Raw genomic sequence first — 19,130 nt, forward strand, 5'->3', positions numbered from 1 at the left:
GTTTTCTGAGCACACACACAGCCAGCAGAACACGCAGCCTCCCCCTCCTGGGATGTCGTGGGCGTCTAAATCAGCTCCCAGGGTCCCGGCACACAGGCAGTGCCAGCCCCTCCTGCTGCCCCCCCCCTCCGGATGGTGCTGGCGCCCCTGTGGTGGCCGTGGGCAGCTCTGGCTCCCCGCCAGCCACAGCCCCTTCAGCGAGGGCGGGCAGAGTGGGTGCAGGTGGTTATTTAAAGCCTCTCCTGGGACCTCAGCGTGTGCCCAGGTTTCCAGGGGAGAGCAGGGCACTGGGCACCGGGCAGTCAGGCCCGCCTCTCTCTCCAGACCAGCACGGCGGGGCACTTGGCGCCTGCTCGCTCGGGCAGGTGAAGGAAGCCTCCCCTGCTGCGGACAGCTGGCAGCCATGCAACCTCCGCCAGAACAGTGCGGGGGAGGGGGCTTGGGGACTGCCCTCCCCAGCCATCCCCATGGCACCTGGTACACCCTGCCAGACCCCCGCTGGGGAGAGCCGAAAGCTCTGAGCTGCAGAAGAGCTCTGCAGGGAGGAGTCAGCCCCAGTTCTGAGGGGAGGGGTCAACCCCAGCTCTGTGGGGTCAGCCTGAGCTCTGCAGGGAGGGGTCAGCCTCAGCTCTGCGGGGAATGGGTCAACCAAGCTTTGTGGGGTATGAGGGGTCAGCCTGAGCTCTGCAGGGAGGGATCAGCCCTGAGCGGCCGTCTTCAGGCTGGCCTACTGGGCACTTGGTGGGCACCTGGCCCCCTGGCTGGACAGAAGGACTCGGGCTTGTTCAGAGACATCTCGGGCACTCCTAGGCACTGTTCATCCTCACTGCCTGCCTCTGCCCAGAGCCTGTGTCCAGCAGTGCCAGCTGCTCTCTAGGCAGGGGTGCGTTGCCACCACCCTCAGCAGGACCTTCGGGGACCCTTTGATGAAAGGCTCCCAGGGGACAGAGGTATCCCCCCCCTGCTCTAGTCAGTGATTCGGCGAGGCTCCTCCTTGGCCAGTGGTGGGCTGGCCACAGAGAGGGCAGCGTGCCGGCAGCCGGGGACGGCCCCTCCTGTCAGGGCCTTTTCCCAGGTCCAGGAGGAGACGCAGGCGCATTCCAGAGTGCTGAGGCAGCCTCGGTGTGGCCACGAGTCACAGACAGGCTAAGCCCACCTATTTTTGCTTTCTAGAATTCCATTTCTATTTTTGGTGGAATATAAAAGCTTTGACTATTTCCCAAATTGGAAAAAAAACACATTTTTTTTTTCTTGGGCTGCCTTAGAGTTTCTTGGCGGCTCCTTAAATGTGCACGTTCCGGGGCCCCGGGAGCTGAGATGACTCCCCCCTGGCCGCCTGCGCCTCTCGCAGCCGCTGCTGTTTGGCGCACGAACTAGGCGGACTGGACTGAGGGGCAGCCGGTTTGCCGCTGCTCGCCGCTCGGTGGGAGGGGGAGGAGGGAGGCGGCAGGGGGGGCTGGGCGGGGCCCCCTCACCCCCACCCCCGACGACGCTGCTCACAAGTGCCCGTGGCAGGAGCGGGTGCTGGTCTGAGGCAGAAGCTGGGTGGTTCCTACCAGTCTCAGCCCGGGCAGGGAACGTGCCCCTGGACGCCACCTCAGCCGACCTGGCCTGGGAGGCCACCCCATGCAGCCCCCACGGAACCCCTCAGCCCCCGGAAAGGCTCAGCCTGGAGACCGGGGCAGCCCCTGTCCCGCCTTCTTGATCCCTGGGTCTGCGTCACTCCCGACCCTCACGCAGGGGGGACTTCAGAAGTGACTTCCTGCTGTGAGTCTGAGTCGCAGGGTCCCTCCTGCACCCCACTTCATGGGTCCCAGTCCCAGCCCCACCCCGCCCTGCCCCCTCGGTGCTCCCCACCCAGGGGCGTGGGACCAGGGAAGGCCAGGGCCGAGCAGTGCTGTGAATTAGTGTCCCGTGGTGGATGCTCAGAAATGGTCTCATCTGCGTCTCCTACAGATGAACACTGGATGAAGAGAAATTTTTATCTCCTCTGGGGGGCCCGGAGACCCCTGGGCAGCACTGCCCTTGGCCTGTATGCTCACCCCCCAGCTGGACAGGCCTCTGCAGCTGGTTTCTCTTCCTTCTGCAATTCTCTCTGGCGTGGACCAGGCCCCGCAGCTCGCACGGGTGTCCTCAGCCCACGGCAGCCAGCAGGGAGAGGGGCACTGGAGTCCCCAGGCCCACTGCCCACCCCAGCGGCACCCCCGTCAGCAGGCGGTGCCATGGCTAGGGGCTCTCAGCAGCACGGGGCTGCTTCTGTGCCTGCCCTGCAGTTTGTTCCCACCCGGAGCTTCCCCTGCACCCATTCAGGCTCCCGTGGTGGAACACCCGCAGGGCAGGGATGGACACGGGGGGCTCCTGGCAGTCACCTTCCTGCCCCACCAAGGGCAACTGGGGGTCTGCTGTCCAGAGTGCCCCCAGAGTCCAGCCACCGGGGGTCAGCCGAACGCTCCTTAGTGAGCAGGTGAGGGGAGCCCCTCCTGTGCGGAGGGCAGCGTCCCTGCTGAAGGGCAGAGCAGACACTGCTGGGAGGACGGGCGGCGGGCTCCGAGCTGGATGAGGGCAACGGCCCAAGGCTGTGCTCGATGCCAGGACTCCACCCCCGAGAGAGCGCCTGCATCCCGGGACCCTCCACAAGCACGTGGGTCTGGGACAGTGAGCGGGTCCCCGGGGGACAGTGAGTGTGCCCCCTACCCAGGGGATAGTGAGCGGGTGTCCAGGCGCCTTGTGGGGCCGAGGCCTCCTCTAACCCTCTGTGCCCGGCCCCAGGCGCTTGGCCTGGCAAGGCCGTGGCAGCGTGGTCTCGAGTGGCTTCTGTTTTCCGGCCGACTCTCCTCCCAGCGTTTTTCTTTTTGGGTCTCAGGCGTGGTCTCTGCACAGCCTCCCTGACCACACTTATTTTGCTAAATTCTTTTGTATCATGTATTTTGTTTGTGCCAGGACTGTGCCAAACAGCAAGACATCCAGGGGCTAATGTGCAGCAGCTGACGCCCCGGCAGGCGGGGGTGGGGGGGCTGGCCTGCCCCCGTGGTCCCCAGGGAGGCACCATGCCCTGACCGCACTCTCTTCCCTGAGCCGCAAGGGCGCCCGAGGGTAGCCCGACGTCCGCCGACATGACTACCTGATTGGTGGACCGTCTCCAAGCAGCGTTCCGAGTGTGGAATGCACGCAACAAAGACTAAGCTGCAGCAATTGAAGATGGAATTTTCCTCGCCAGTGTTCCCCCGAGGGCCGTGTCCGGCCCGGGAAGCGTTTGGCTTCTCTGAGCCTTCGCACTGGAATGCCTGGACAGGCCTGCGGGTCAACAAGCCACATCATGGGTTCAGGGCAGTGGCGGGCCAACTCCCGCCAGCGGGGACTGGAGCTATGACGTGCATCCCACAGGGTAATCCTGCCACAGCCACGCTCCCGCGCCCCCCGCCACGCTCTGCCCCCTCTCCACTGGGCTGCACCCTCCCCCAGTGCCTCCAGGCGCCCCTCAGCCCCTGCTTCCTAGAGGAGCGCTTGAGACCACAGAAGGTTCTGGACCGTCCACTCCACAGCTCTACTGACCCTCCCTGACCCTCCCTACAGCCGCAGAGCCGTGGTGAGCTCTGGGTCTCTGCACTCGTCTCGGCCCCAGCTGGAGGGGCTGTGGTACTCGGGCAGGGAGGGGGCCTCTTGCCAGGTCCTTCGGGACCTACCCCGTCCCCTCGCACCTCCCCTTTCTCACAGGGCCAGTGGGAGGGGCTGAGGGGCGGTTGGTGCCTTCAATGTGGCTTCCAAGGGTTCCTGGCATCGCAGCCCACTTGACTGAGACAGGAAACCTAGAGCCAGGGAGAGGCATGCATCGTCCTGAGGCCCACCAGGGGGGCCCCTGAACACCGCCAGGTGTGGCCTAAAACCAGAAAAAAGAAAAAAGAAGAGATAAGACGAAGGTCAGGGACCCGCGCAAAGGACCGTGAGAGCACCACATGTACCAGGACCCTGAGCCCAGCCCCCCGCCCCCATCTGGCCGGCCCCAGGTGCATCCATGGACCCGCCGTGTCCTTGCCTGCCGGGCCTAGCAACCCCAGGGGTCCCGGGGCCTGTGTCTGCCTGTGAGGGTGCACACCTGACAGAGTCCTGAGGCTCCCCCAACCCCCAGGGCACAGGGCAGGAGTCAGGAGGCGTCCTGTGGCCCCGGCAGATGCGGCCCCTGGAGCCGGCCATCACTGCCGTTCTGCCTCATTGTGAATTCATGGGCCTCCAGGAGCACAGGACCCGTGAGGACCGTGATCACTCAGCTCAGCGCATCCCAGCCAGGCCTCCGCTGACGGCGCCCGCGTCCTTTTTTAACCCTAAGGATTTAATTTTAGAGACGTTCAGATTTATGGAGGAGCAGAGACGGGGGAGCCAGACCCGCTCCGCCCAGGGACCCTGTCACCAGGGCACCAGGAGCACCTTCACCCCCGTCACGCCACACGCGGGGGCCCCACCCTCGTGTCGGGGAGCTGGCGGGTCTGCGGGGGCCTGTGGTCAGCGCTGGGCCCCACCCAAGGGGATGCCCGCAGCCCTGTTTCTCCCCTCCCCTAACAGTGAGGGTTGGAGACTCTCCACAGAGCTGACGGCGGTGCTGACGCCCTGACACCCATGCTCGTGCCCGCAGGGCAGTGCCCGCGTGCTCACACGGAGCCGAGGCACAGGTGTGGCCCCTCCAGGGGCAACGGACACACTGTGAGTCCCCATGCGCAGGCAGCTCAGAAGGGATCGGGCGGCCAGAGCCACCCCACAGGCCCTGCCCTCCAGCAGCGGCCTCAGGTGGAGGCTGAGAGTGCAGGAGTCTAGTCAGGGACGCGGGGTACCTGCTGGCCCAGAGCCACAGCCAGGCCTGCGTGCCCCATAGCACAGTCCCCCGCACCCACGCCCAGCCCCACCCACACCCACACCCAGCCCCACCCACACCCACACCCAGCCCCACCCACACCCACACACAGCCCCTACCTCAAGACACGGCACAGCCCCCACCCGCACCCAGCAGCTCCGCAGCTGACCCAGTTTTGTTCTGTCCCCTTCGCTTCCCAGAACCACGAGGGCTCAGGGGTGACCCGCAGATGAGAAGTCTGGCTCCGAGGCTGGGCTGCCTGGGGTTTGCCTGTGGGCAAGATCCCAGAGCCTTTGAAGACGCTTTGAAAGTGGCGAGAAAGGAATTCATCACCTTATGTGAATCCAGAAATGAGTGACAGTAATTCAGCTAAACTGTAAAATGTGAATTCAGACAGAAATCTCGGACCGAAAATAAACATTTGTAGAGTCTTAAAATAACAAGCCGCACAGCCTGAGTGCTGCCTTAATCACCCCTTTCCCGTCCGTCCCCAGTACCAAAGGGGGAGCGGCGGGGACCGCAGGCTGGCCTCTCGCCCCTCACACTCCCCCAGATAAAATCCTCCCCGCTGAGAAACCAGGGAAGTGTCCCCACATGCACCACCAGCGCCCTGCAGCGAGGGGCCAGGCCCCCCGGGATGGACACGGAAGCTCATTGACAGGGGCCTGAGCAGCAGCCTCAGCGTGGCCCCAGCTGGGCACCCCCCGAGGGACCCCGGCAGGGCTGGGGCTGCTTCCTCAGGAACAGGGCCCACAGGGCACCCCCAGACCCTGCCCAGCCTGACCCTGAGCGCCCAAGGCGGGGAGGGGCGAGGTTCCCTGCACAGGGTTCCCTGGCCCAGCTGGTCCTTGCCTCAGCTCCTACAGAGCTTTCTGGAATTTTCTCCAGGGGCACAAGAGGCACCCAAGTTAGAGATGAGACATTCCATCTGACCCCTGACCCTCTCCCGGAAGGTTGGTTCCGAGTCAGCAGCACCCACACCTGACCTGCTTCCCTTCCCTCTCCTCTCCCTCCCCCTCCCACCTATTCTCCCTCCCCCTCCTATTCTCTCTCCCCTCCCTCCTATTCTCTCTCCCCCTCCTATTCTCTCCCCTCCCTCCTATTCTCCCTCCCCCTCCTATTCTCTCTCCCCTCCCTCCTATTCTCCCTCCCCTCCCTCCCATTCTCCCTCCCCTCCCTCCTATTCTCCCTCCCCCTCCTATTCTCTCTCCCCTCCCTCCTATTCTCCCTCCCCTCCCTCCTATTCTTTCTCCCCCTCCCTATTATTCTCCCTCCCCCTCCCTCCTTCCCTCTCTCCTTCCCCTCTTCACCTTCCCTTCCCTCTGGCCCTCTCCCCTCAAGCTGGCCTCTCCTGGGGGATGTGGAATCTCTCAGGCCCCCCCCCTGCTGTGCTCCTGGGAAGAGCAAGCTAGAAGGCCAGAGATCTGGGGTGAGCGTGGGGTGGCCCCTGCCCGGGTGCTGCAACCCTCAGGAGCAGCAGGACCAGGGGAGCACATAGCCCTCCATCCTCTGCCTTCCAGAGGCAGGGCAGATCTGTGGTCCTCCCACACAGGGGGCTCCTGTCAGCCCCCCACACACAGGGCTCCTGTCTCAGGCCCCCATAAACAGGGGGCTCCTGTCTCAGGCCGCCACACACAGGGGGTTCCTGTCAGCCCCACACACAGTGAGTGGATGCAGATCCCAGGGCCCATACCAGGCACCCAGGGTAGCCCATCACCTCAGCACATGTGGGGACCGTCAGCCACACCCATCCCCAGCCCGTCACTGCTGATGTCCTGTTTTCTGATGGCAGAAACATGGGCTCCAGCTGCCCCCACCCACTGCCGAGGGGCCCTGACTTGTGTGGTCCTGCCCCACCTCATCCCCAGCCAGACTCTGCTGGGAAGCAGGGGACCCTCTGTGCCCTGTCACCTCTCACTAAGCTTCTAGAAGCTTCTCTGCACCTTGGACACTGAGCAGGGCCATGGGTTGGCCGAAGACAAAGATCTGAGCTCACGGTATCCCCGAGACCCTTCCCAGGGAGGGACCCAAGTCGCCGGGCAGGGATGGGGCAGTGGCCGGGCAGAGGGTCGGACAGCCGCAGCCCAGGTGAGGCTTCTCGACTGGGCGCTGCTCTGCCGGCCCCACACTGCCACTTCTCTTGGGCCCCATGGCCGCCCGCGCCACGACGGCTCGGACACGTTCCTCAGCCTGTCAGGAGCACCCTTAGCCCTTCAAGTGGCACATTCCTGGGGCTAAAAATAAGGCGCCACCAATGAGTCCAAGATGCCTGTCCTGGCTGCGCCATCCCGGGTGCATGCCGGCCAGGGGGCTGACAGAGCTGGAGCCAATCCATCCCAGGGAAAAACTGGCCAGGGGGTGGGGGGTGGGGGGCGACAGTGCTCAGCAGACCTCACCCCCCCAACAGGCTGATCCTCCGCTTTGTCGACCCCGGGGCTCAGCCGAGCCTGTGGAAGGGTGCTCCCGCCATGGGCTGCACACCAGTACCCCCGCCCACCCCCACCCCAGGACCCATGGGTGGAGGGGGAGACTAGCCACTCAGATCTCACTGCAGTTGGGGCAGGGGGTGGGAGGACCCCAGCCCTCTGCTGGTGGACAAGGAGGCAGTGAAGGGCTCGGGCAGTCTGAGCCTAACCCTCCCTCCACCCGGGGCCTCCAGGTGCTGACAGGAGCCATCTGGACCTCTGGACAGAGCAGAACCCACCCCGACCCAGCCCAGAAAGGGCAGTGGGCACAGGACCCATGGGAGCACCATACAAGGTCCCAGCCACACAGACTTAAATGAGGAACAAGACCGAGAGCAGGGCAGGAGGTGACAGAGGGCAGGGACGGCCACTGAGGGAGAGCAGAGGTCTGGGGCACAGGGATACAGGCACGGGGACACAGGTACAGGGACACAGGGACACGGGGACACAGGGATATGGGCCAGACCCTTGAGAGCAGGCCCCAGGCTGCTCAGAAGCGGTTCCTGCCCTTTCTCATCAGGCTGGTTCTGGTTCTGGTTCCTGGAATCAGACCCAGTTCTGGTTCTGGTCCATTTCACCAGACCCGGATTTGGTTCCAGTGCTAACCCTGGTCCCTTGGGCTCCAGACGTCCCTGCTCACAGGTTCCAGTCAGTGGCAGGCCCCAGAGACGCCCCACTCGGCTCAGGGGCTTCAGGCCACAGTGAGCCCCCCAGGACAGCTGCTGGCCCACGAGGGGTGTGAGAGAGTGTGGGGAACTGAGTCCCAGCACACTCGGGCCTGGGAGCTGTTTCAGGGTGCGCGGTGGGTCTGCCTTCCCCACCGAGCCCCCAGAGCCCCGACAGCAGCTGCGGGTGCACCAGGGACGCTGCTCCTGGAGGAAAGACCAAGAGGTGAGCGCCCGTGAGGTGGGGAGTGACAGGGTGGGCAGGGGCTGGGGGGGATGGAGTGGAGGACAGAGCGAGGGTCGGAACGGAGTCAACACCGGACTGGGCCTGAGCAGAGACCACCGAACCTGGCATGGATACGGGGCTGGGGCTGCCGCCGCCCATCCCTCACCGTCGGGCTCCGCCTTTGCGGGTCCCTGGGGCTGCCCCTTCGACCCCTACACGGGCTTCCAGGGGAGAACCAGGGATATGTTCATTGGCTGGGCCTGGGTCATGTGCCCTTTCTCAGCCAATCGCGCAGGCGGCCCGGGACCGGCGCGCAGTGATTGGCCAGGCTGGGCCCCGCCGGGAGCTGCGCGGCGGCTCGGGCCGCACAGGTGAGGCCCCGGACGGCTGGAGGATGCACGCGCGGCTCGGGCCGTCCCGGGACCGCCGACCCAGCAGCAGGCCTGGGCCGCAGGACCTGCGTGCAGACGCCGACAGGGCGGTGCGAGTGTCCCCTTTACTCTGCTTTGGGCTCGTTTTCTCGGTTTCCCCGCTCACCCACCTCCCACCCCCGGGCTGCTGCGGCTCCAGGTGGGGCTCGAGGACCCCGCGGGCGGATCTGTCGCGGCTCATGCACAGCCCAGACGTGTGTCGCGTCTGGCCTCGTGGGTCCTTGGCCTCCTCTTCCCGCCGGCGCCAGGGACCCCGTGGCTACCCCAAGCAGCAGGGGCACTAGGCAGCCTCCGGCCCAGGACACCCCGGGAGTGGGTGCCATCTCCCTCAGCAGGCCCGGGCGAGGGGCCGCAGCCACGTGGGAACGCCGCCCCTGGGGCGGACACACAGCACGACCCCTGGCGGCGTGGGAGCCGAGCAGTTCCCAGAACCACCCCGCCAGGGTGCCAGCAGCGGGGGCAAAGAATGTCTGGGAACAGGAGACAGGCTTGGCCGGGAGTTCCCAGCCTGCAGGAGCCGAGAGGAAAACAGTGCAGATAAGGCGGCGCCCCTCCGTCCCCCACAGCCCTGGGCCCCAGCGGGGGCAGGTGGAGACTCCGGCTGGAGGGAGGAACCACATCTACACCCCGACCTGGCCTCTCCTCCACCGGACGGTCACAGCCCTCTGTTGAGAAGGGTGTTGTCACAGGTAGCTCCACTGAAGAGGCCAGAGGCCACACTCCAGTCCCCAAGGAGGTTCTCCACCTGCCACACCTTACCCTTCTAGAAAGTGAGTCCCAGCCGCCCAGGGCTGAGGCCAGAGGGACCCAGGGTAAGCCAGGATCAGCGCCGCGCCCACCACCTGTGGGCTGATTCCGACCCTGATGGGTGTGGGGCATGATCCCCACACTGCCAGGCCAGGCGTGTCGGGCTCACAGGACCATTGGCGCGATGGGCCACACTGGAGGGGGTGAGGGCCTCCTGCCTGCCAGGAGCCACCCTGAGTCTGTGACTGCCTCTGTGCCCCTCACCCCCACACACCCTGTCTTGTGGGCTCAGCTGGCCCAGCTCCAGTTGGTGGCACAGCAGCTGCACTGCGGCCCTGAGGCGACTGCTGGGCGGGGGTCGTGCTGTGTGTCACACAGGGCCTGTGCCTAGAGGCACCTGCAGACCAGTGCTGGGGGGAGACGGAAGAGGATCACACACCTGCCCACCTACCCTGAGCACTGGGCATGAGCGGGTGGGGGGACGGGAGCCCTTCCGAGGCCCAGGGGCCCTGGGGCACTGTTCCCCACACTGGCCACCCCCAGGGGTATTGCCCAGAGGCTTCGTCTTGCCACAGTCCTGGAAGAAGCTAAAACCGCCCCTTTGCTTGGGGGTGTCGGTGCCTGACAAACCTGAGGCAGCAGCTGGTGCAGAGGAATGACCATCGAGTCCCCACACAGGCCCCAGAACTGGGTCAGGACAGTGTCAGAGGCAGAGGACCCCAGGGAGGCGGCCAGGGCTGAGGCGGAGGTGGACAGGTGAACGGCCTTCCCTGACCCTAGCCAGCCTGGTTGGCGAGTCAGGAGCTACTGAGGAAAGGCCAACCCAGATGCATTTGCACACCAGGGAAGCAAGGGGCCTGAGACCCAGGGGGCACCCAGCTTGTGGGGGGCCTTTCTGCCCCTGACCGTTCCAGGGCAGGAACACGAACCCCCAGGCCAAGATCCCTGCAGATCCCAGCAAGGGCCGGGAGCCCTGGCAGCAGGCCACAACAGTGGCGCAGGGGGCAGGAGCTGGGGGCCTGCAGGCGGGACGCTGCCGGGCTGGGGGCCAGCAGGACAAGAAAATAGGAAACTATTCAGAACAGCAAACAGAGGCCGTGCCAGCGGGTTATCAGTGATTGTCAAGTTTTCTCCCTAAAGTTCCTGGCAGCCCGCAGAGCATGTGCTACCTCCCAGGGCAAGAAAAAAGTATGTTTATCTCCCTCTCAGCCAAGGAGTCTCGGCTGCAGGCCGGCCACTGGCTGCAGGGCAGCTGAGGCAGGGCAGGATCACGCCGCAGTGCCGAGCAGTGAGAAGAGGCCCGGCCCAGGGCGGACACATCACACCCCAGCTCGGCCTTCCCACGGCTGAGCATGAAGGAAGCGCCTTTCTGTGGGCAGCAGAGCAGTCCCAGGGAACGGGGTCTGGGTCAGGACGCTCCCACCCGACCCCACACCTCAACAGTAGCACGAACGGGGCACACTTCCCAGAGAATGCAGGCTTCTCCAGAGCGAGGAAAGCCCAGGATAGCTGAGAGTGGAGGGACAGGGTGGCCCACGCTCAGCGGAGAGGCAGGCATCACCCCTTTCCTCCAGAATGCGGGGGCACCCCGTTTGCCTCTGCAAAGTGCCCCCATGGGCTTCCTAGGGAGATGATAGTCCACTGTTAAGGGGGAAAGCTTGGAACTGCGGATGTCCACTTTCTTGTCTGCCCAAAAGCCTTTCTCCAGCTGGAGCTTCTGCCCGCGGCGCCCCACCATCTGTGGGCTGGGAGCAGTGCCTCCTGGAACAGATTTCTGGGTTCTGCAAAGGGCCTGACCTTCACGCTTTCCTGCTATTTTAGGGCTGCTTTAGGACTGTGACAGAGCAACTGCTTTGATCACACCTTGGTTTTATTTCTTCCAGCAAACTCTGCCAGCCCCCGTCTGTCCTGCCCCCAGATGCTACCAGGAAAAGGCACGCGTGGCCCCAAACAGCGAGACGTGGATAGCTCGGTAAGGCTGCACCGCTGCAGAAGGGACTCAGGCTCAGAACCCCTGACCCCTGAAAACTCAGCCCACACCTCTGAACAGATTCACCAAGCCACAGGCCACCAGGACGTGCCCCATCAGCCGGGAGCGTGGGCAGGGCTTCAGCAGCCAGACAGCTCAGGGCCTGCTGCTGGTGCGGACCCGGCAGGCGGTCACTGCAGAGCCTGGAACCCTCCCCCACATGGCAGACCGCAGGGGGCAGCCCTGACCAACGCCAGTTTGTCCCCAGCACACGCTCTGTGCAGGGAAACAGGATGAATCCCATGGTCACTGCGGAATGTCATGTCAGGGCAGCGGAGATGAGGGCAGGCCTGGGGCTCAGCGGCTGTCACCTCTGGAGAGTCCCCACAGCCTTGGCTACTGAGCAGTGGTGGAGGCCAGGCGCTGGCTTCAGACAGGCGTGACCGGGTCGCCAGCCCCACCCCACTCCTCAGGGACCCAGGCCACCTGCAAGAAGAGTGGGAGGGGCCTGCGGCTGGCTGTGCTCCTGGGACAGGGCTGTGAGGACAGGCATCCCTGCATCCCCCCGGACCCACACAGAACCTCCACGGATCTGGGGGTGCTGGCATCTGCCTGGGGCAGGGGGCAGGTGTGGCCAGGAGGGGACAGGCAGGTGAGCACCTTCATGAGGCTGGGGCACAGGCGGATGCAGGCGCTTTCCCTGAAGGAGAAGAGGAGGGGCAGCTGGCAGGGGTCCCAGAGTCAGGCCTGTGGCCTGGGGGTGCTTGGTCACCTGCCTGGCAGGGAGGGGGCAGGGTGCCAACAGGCCTGTGGTGAAAAGACGGGCTTGCAGAGAAGATCCTGGGAAAATCGCAGCAAAGATCAGCCCGGCAGAGCAGCTCGGCAGTTTGCAAATATCACAGAAGCTTGGAACCAGCCTGGAGACATTCCACAGAGGCCAGCTGCCAAGAGCGAGGGAATGGGGGCAGGGGTGTGGAATAGGGGACAGGGGTGAGTGGGACAGGAGCGTAGGGATGAAGCAGGAGTGTGGGGCAGGGGGATGGTGATGCTAGCAGGGGTGTGGGAAGTAGTGGGGCAGGGGTGTGAAAGACAGGAGTTTGCAATGGGGGAGGGGAATGGAGGACGGGTGGGTGGGGACAGGGGAGTGGGGAGCAGGAGCTGCAGATGGGGGGCTCTGCTGTATTTCACCTTGAAAGCACAGGGTGCCCCTTCTCAGCCTCCTGCAGTCCCAGGGGTCAGGACCTCACCCCCCATTCTGAGCCTGGTCCTGAATCAATGCCACTCCAAGACCAGGCGGCCAGCCAAGAGGCCCTGGAACAGCGGGCACACACCTGTCCCCACACCCCTGCCCAAAGCAGACCCCCATGACAGGGGCAGAAAGTGGGGAGCAGAACTGCCTGCTGGAGGGGGCGGGAGCTGCCCCTTCTGCCCAGCCCCCCATAACCACTCCACACCCACACCCACTGCTTGGGAGACCCCTCACCCACATTGCCCCCAACAGAAAAGCACTCAAGCCAGTTAAGGAAGCGTCCAGATGACAGAACAGCACACGGGCTGCCAGCAGGTCCTCTCCTGTCCTGGATGCCAGGCCCCTGGGACAGCTGGCTCCATGGCCGCCCCTTCGTCTCAGGAAGGAGCTGCCTGCAGGTCCCTGCCCCCAACCCTGACTCCCAGTTGTGTCCCTCGGAGCTCGACCCACCCACCATCCTGCATCCGCTTGGGCCGGCTCAGCTCCCAGCAGACGAGACAGCTGCGGCCCGAGTGGCCAGCAGAAGGGCACTGTCCATACACTCAGGAACAGCTCTGCACACCCTCCTCCTGCCCACAGGGGACTGAAAATAAAGGTGTCTCTTGCAGCATGGGCCACTCTGATCCCACAGAGCCCTGAGCAGGTGGGGGCCCAGAGGAGCTGGACACAGAGGCTCCCCCTGTGCCCACACTCCTACCCTGAGCTGTCATTTGGGGCAGGAGTGGGGGTCCCAGATTCCTTACAAGGCCTGGTGCAGGCACAAGTCCATAGACTGGAACCTCAGGGGGCCCCATGCTGCTTGGGGGATGGGGAAGCAGCTTGAAACCATCTCTGAGGGGCAGAGGTGTGACTCAGGGTCTAGCGAGACTTTGGCCAGTTGCCCAGAGCTCCCCATCCCTGAGGGGGTCTTCACCCAGGCCCTGCTGTCCTGGGCCCACTGCCGGGGCCAAAAAACTCCTTGCCCTGGGACAGGTCCCAGGCTGGCTGTCAAGTGTGGGTGGGCCTCCTGCAGTCCCCCCAGCCTGTTCTGTGCAGGCCCGGCTGGCCGCCTGCATCTGGCCAGGGTGTGGTCAGCCTTGGTTTCCTTCCCTCCCAGGACACAGGCTGTTCCTGCAGCTTCCGGAAGCCTGTTTGTTCCTTGGCCTCTGGAAACACCATCAGTTGGGCAACTCTGCCCACTGTGGTCAGGGGCAGCGGGGCCCAGCACCACTCAGCAGGGCATGCTGGTAGCACGCAGAGCCTGCTGGGACCCGCAGAAAGAACCTTCGTGTCCCAGCAGCATGGTCTGACTCCGAGTGGCCCATGGACCCTCAAGCCATTGAGTGCACGTGACCGGTGGCGGAGGGGTGGGGAATCCAAGAGGTGAGCCCCCACTCAGGGCCACTGATATGCATGGGGCAATTGTGTGGGGGTGAGGGGGTCCAGGAGGGAAGGGCTCGAGGGTCCCAAGATCACACAGGGAGGTGGAGCCCAGTCCTCCATCCTGGCCTAGTGGGGAGCAGTCCTGCCCCCAGGACACTCCCCAGGGCCTGCTATCCACTCACTGGTGGTCTCCACTGCCCCCCAGGACCTGTCCTGCAATGTCTATATTCCAGAGGCCAGCATCCCTTGTACGTGCCCCTGGGTATGGGTGTTCAGGGGCCTCACACCAGCCCTTAAAACGTGGAGTTGCACTTGAGCTGGGGCTGCACTGCAGAACCCCAGAACCCAAGGACGTCCCCTGGGGCTGCAGACACCAGAGGCTGGACAAGGCTGCAGGGAGCACACAGGCCTTCAGGGACACGGGGAGCTCATCTGCCCCAAACACACGTGCGAGCACAGTGCACAGCTCACCCACATGCCCACAGACACTACATGCACACAGGCCGGAGCCTGGAAAACTGCAGCATTTCATCAGTAGACACCCAGCACTGGGACCCCATGGGCTGTGGCCAGGGGTTCCTATTTGGGTGGGCAGTGGGGCCCAGTTAGGAAGGCTGAGTGTCCTTTATTAGAGGTGCTCTGTGCTGCGGCTGCCGAGGCAAAGAGGGAAGCCCCGGGCACCCTGTCCTGCAGGTGCCCCCAGTCTCAGTTCACACGCTCGGCTCCACACACATGCCAGCCGGTCCTCAGGAGTCAGGGAGATGCCAGCCAGCGGTCATGGGCTCTCTGGGCCCTGGCCCCCGTGCCGTCACGGCGGTGGCGGGTTTGCAGTGGCGTCACAGGGTGTCAGAGTGCCTGGCTGTGCAGCTGCTCCCGGATGGCCAGCAGGGGGCAGGCCCTGTAGGAGGGACTCGCCAGCAGCTCTCGGAAGCGCATCCTTTCCTCCTCGCTGTGGGGGTGGGAGTGGAGGTGTGGGAACAAGGTCAGTGACCAACCCTCCCACCCTGCATGGCCCTTAAGGGAGGGGCGGGGCCAGTGCAGAGGGCCCCGGGACTGGTCCCTGGGGGTCACCATGTCCAACAGGGGTTCCCAGGCAGGATGGGGCGGGCTGCAGCCCAGACTTCGGAGGCGGGGAGACCACGGGGAGAGGCTTGGCCTCCGGACACCCCCACACAGGGGCCCACCCCAGGGGCGGCCTGGTACTCACAGCAGCTGCTGCCTCTGAGTGGTGCTCATGCGGCTCAGCTCAGTAGCCTGTGGCTTGCTGCTCGGTCGGCTGTGGACACAGGGGTGGACATGGTGATGGATGTCAGGTAGATGAGGGGGAAGGGCAGGAGAGGGCATGTGAGCAGACATGGCGATGGATGGTGGGTGGACAGGAGAGTGGACACAGGGACAGGCGGTGGGACGGGATAAGGGGCAGACGAGGAGCAGACATGGGCACACATGTACCTGCAGGGGGCATGCCAAGTTGGCACTGCAGGGGGGCCGAAGAGCAGGGAGGCGGGGAGCCCAAGGCAGAAGCGCAGAACAGTGAGTCCCCCCCACCCCCGCCTCACCTGCGGCTGCGGGGCGTCCTGGCGACCGCCTCCAGTTGCAGCAGGTCGGGGAGCGCGTCCCGCAGGGGCTGCAGGTCCCCCACCACCACCGTGGCCCGGCGCCTACGTGCTGCCTGCTGCTCTCGAGCCGTCTGCTTGATGGTCTCAATCTCTGCAGTAACACGGGGTGAGCCGGGACCCTGGGAACCGGACCACATCCACAGCAGCAGGGCAGGACACCGCCTGCCCTCTGACCCCACGTGCGGCAGGAAACGCGCCCAGCAACAGTGCAGGGCCAGGGACAAAGGCCCACACAGGGTGCATCAGCCCCACTGCAGCACTGCCCCAGCTGACCTGCCAGCTCGGTGCTTGCTAACTGGGCCCAGCAGGACGGACTCTGGGCGGTGGCAGCTCCTGACACGCCACAGGGGGGTGGGCAAGATGCAGTGACAGCTGCTCTTGGGCTGGTTCTCACCCAGAACAACGGACCCGTGACGGGGCCCAGGGGGTGAGGGAGCGGCCAGAGTGGGATGGGCCAGGCCCAGCCCTACAGGCACATAGGAGGGAGCTCAGAGAACACTCCAGACTCCCTCTCCCTGCTTATCCTGGTCCCCGTGGGCTGCTCATGTGGTTGCAGGGGCCGGGAAGGACCAGGACAACTTCCACAAGCCCAACAGGCCCAGAAGGAAGGAAGGACTGTGGGGAGTGGGCGGGTCTCTGGGACACACCCCTTCCCTGCACCTCTCCATGTGCATCCCATGTCCTCAGCCCCCAGGGAACAAGCAGAGGGTACTGAGACACCCGCCTGCAGGAACACCCTCACTCTGCACCCCTCACCCCTGCAGGGATGGTCACTGCATCCCTCACCCTTGCAGGGACCTACTCACTCTGCAACCACCGCTCCCGTCTCAACCGCATCTTCTCCTTCTTGGGCAGGATGACCTTGAGGTCCACACCTGGGGACAGAGAACAGAGTTCTGGGATGGGGCCTCCACCTCCTTGCCTTAGGCTGCAGCACGGGGTACCCAAGGTCCCTCAAAGAATAGGGCAGAGATGGGATGTCATAGGCTGCAGCCAGCACCCTGGGCCCCTCTGCGGCCACTCAAGCACTGCTGAGGCCCCACTTTCTGTGTGCTGGCCCCACTTTCTGTGTGCTGGGGGCTGGCTGTGCCAGGCTGCACCCACAACCAAGGCCCCTGGAGCAAAGGAAGTGGCCTAGGGAAGAGCAGAGACCTGGGAGTCCCAGGCAGCAACCAAGGGACCCATCTCAAGTTTAGCTCCCAGGAGCTGAGCAGCCCTGACCCGCCTAGCAGGTGGGCGCTGGGTCCCAGAAAGCAGCCTACGTGGCTCTGCTGCCCTCTGCTGGGCAGACCCCGCGCCGCAGCCGCTCGCAGCCCAGGCAGGAGGAGATGCACCAGACACCGGGGTCAGGTCCCCATTCTCAGGGCTGGGGGGAGCATGGGGACTGCGTGCCGCAGCCTGCAGGCTCGTAGGGGTGTGGACAGGTCTACGGAGAACGGCGGGAGCAGCTTTGTGACTAGCAGTGAGTGGGGGCACAGCACTCTGGTCTCACCCTGGGAAGGGAGGGACACCCCGGCCACAGCACTCACAGATACTGCCCACCAGAGTCAGCCAGCACCACAGGGCGGCCAAGGAGGCGTGGGAGGTGGGCGGCCAATCCAGACACCCCTCACAGATGGCAGGGCCGCCCCTCTCACAGATGCCACGGGAGGAGGGCAGCCAATCCAGACCCTTCTCACAGATGCCACGGGAGAAGGCGCCCAGTCGCTCTCAGATGCACGGGAGGAGGGCAGCCAATCCAGACCCTCCTCACAGATGCCACGGGAGGAGGGCGCCCCGCCCCTCTCACAGATGCCCCGGGAGGAGGGCAGCCAATCCAGACCCTCCTCACAGATGCCACGGGAGGAGGGAAGCCAATCCAGACCCTCCTCACAGATGCCACGGGAGGAGGGCGCCCCGCCCCTCTCACAGATGCCCCGGGAGGAGGGCAGCCAATCCAGACCCTCCTCACAGATGCCACGGGAGGAGGGAAGCCAATCCAGACCCTCCTCACAGATGCCACGGGAGGAGGGCGCCCCGCCCCTCTCAGATGCCACGGGAGGAGGCGCCCGTCCCGCCCCTCTCACAGATGCCACGGGAAGAGGGCAGCCAATCCAGACCCTCCTCACAGATGCCGACGTTTGCCGAGACCCCTCCCCTCCCCGTCCCCTCCCGCTGCTCCTCGGTGCCCGTGCAGGACCCCAGGAGTTCGCACGGGATCGCGATGTTCCGGGCTCGGGAAGATTCCCAGCCCCCGCCGGGGCTCTGAGGGCGCCTGTCCCGAGCCCGGGCGGCTAGCGCTCGCCGGGGACCCCCCACTCACCTGGCCTGGCGGAGGCCACGCTGCGCGTGTCCGGCTCCAGCGTCTGCACCAGGGCGCCGGGCTCGATCCGCGTGCCCGAGAAGACGCCGGCGCCCACCGGGTCCTGGGGACAGGCGCGCTGAGGTGAGGTGAGGCGCGGGCGGCGCTGCCAGCAGCCCACCGAAAGTGCCTCCCGGCGCCCGCCTCACCTCAGCGCGCGCGAGGCCGGCGGGGTCCCCCGGGGGCGCAGGCCCGCCCGGCGCCTCCCCCGCGGGCCTCACGGCCGCGCGGTGCACCCGACTCCGCAGCGCTCTCACTTTCCCCATCGCCCGGGCGGCCGCGCCGGAAGCCGCGGGCACGCGTGGTGCGGAGCGTGCCGGAAGCGTGCCGGAAGCTGCCCTGCTTGCGGACCGGGCGGAAGCACAGCCATGGAAAGCGGGTTCCTAGGCTCCCGGCTCAGGCGCAGGGGCGGGGCCTGCCGGGTGGGCGGGGCCGCGCCCGAGTGGGCGGGGAATTTTCTAAGTGGGCGGTGTTGCCCTGGTGAGTAGGGATTGGTTCAGCCCTGTTGGAAAACAGTACTGACACTTCTCAAAAAGTTAGAAATTGAGCTCCCATTTAACCCAGCAATACCACTTCTGGGAATATATCCCGGAGATGTAAAAAAGTACAGTAAAAGTGACATCTGCACCTATATGTTCATTGCAGCACTGTTCACAATAGCCAGAATCTGGAGAAAACCCGAGTGCCCTCAAACAGATGACCGGTTAAAGAAACTTTGGTACATCTACACAATGGAATACCATGCAGCTGTTAGAAAAGATGAAGTCATGAAATTTGCATATAGGTGGATCAACATGGAAAGTATCATGTTAAGTGAAATGAGTCAGAAAGAGAGTGACAGACATAGAAAGATTGCACTCATTTGTGGAATATAAAGTAACAGAATGGGAGACTAACACCCAAGAATAGTAGAGATAAGTACCAGGAGGACTATTCCACAGCTTGGAAGCTGACCTCACATGCTAGGTGAAGAAGCAGCTCTGATAGAGAAGGGACCACCAAGCAAAGGGTGCTAGGTGGGCCCACTAGGGATGGGAGATATGGGCTGAAGATAGACTATAGACTGAATATGATGCCTACTTAATACCTCTGTAGCAAACCACAACACCCAAAAAGAGAAAGAGAGCAAAAGGGAGTGCCCTGCCACAGAGGTGGGGTGGGGTGAAGGGGACAGAGTGGGGGTGGTAGGAAGGATGCTGGGACCATTGGTGGT

The 19,130-nt window shown here is 64.5% G+C and overlaps 1 protein-coding gene across 1 annotated transcript; it reads right to left on the minus strand.

Moving 5' to 3' along the window:
* Positions 1 to 14,463: 14,463 nt before the first annotated feature.
* Positions 14,464 to 18,225, minus strand: SLX9 (SLX9 ribosome biogenesis factor). Its single transcript, XM_004602473.2, has 6 exons — positions 18,067 to 18,225; positions 17,879 to 17,981; positions 16,383 to 16,451; positions 15,517 to 15,667; positions 15,165 to 15,233; positions 14,464 to 14,906 (listed from the first exon to the last, which is right to left on the minus strand). Exons 1-6 carry the CDS (start codon positions 18,181 to 18,183, stop codon positions 14,804 to 14,806), a joined length of 612 nt encoding a protein of 203 aa, XP_004602530.1. The 5' UTR covers positions 18,184 to 18,225; the 3' UTR covers positions 14,464 to 14,803.
* Positions 18,226 to 19,130: the final 905 nt, after the last annotated feature.

The sequence above is a fragment of the Sorex araneus genome, chromosome 2 (assembly GCF_027595985.1).
Source record: "Sorex araneus isolate mSorAra2 chromosome 2, mSorAra2.pri, whole genome shotgun sequence".
NCBI lineage: Eukaryota > Metazoa > Chordata > Mammalia > Eulipotyphla > Soricidae > Sorex > Sorex araneus.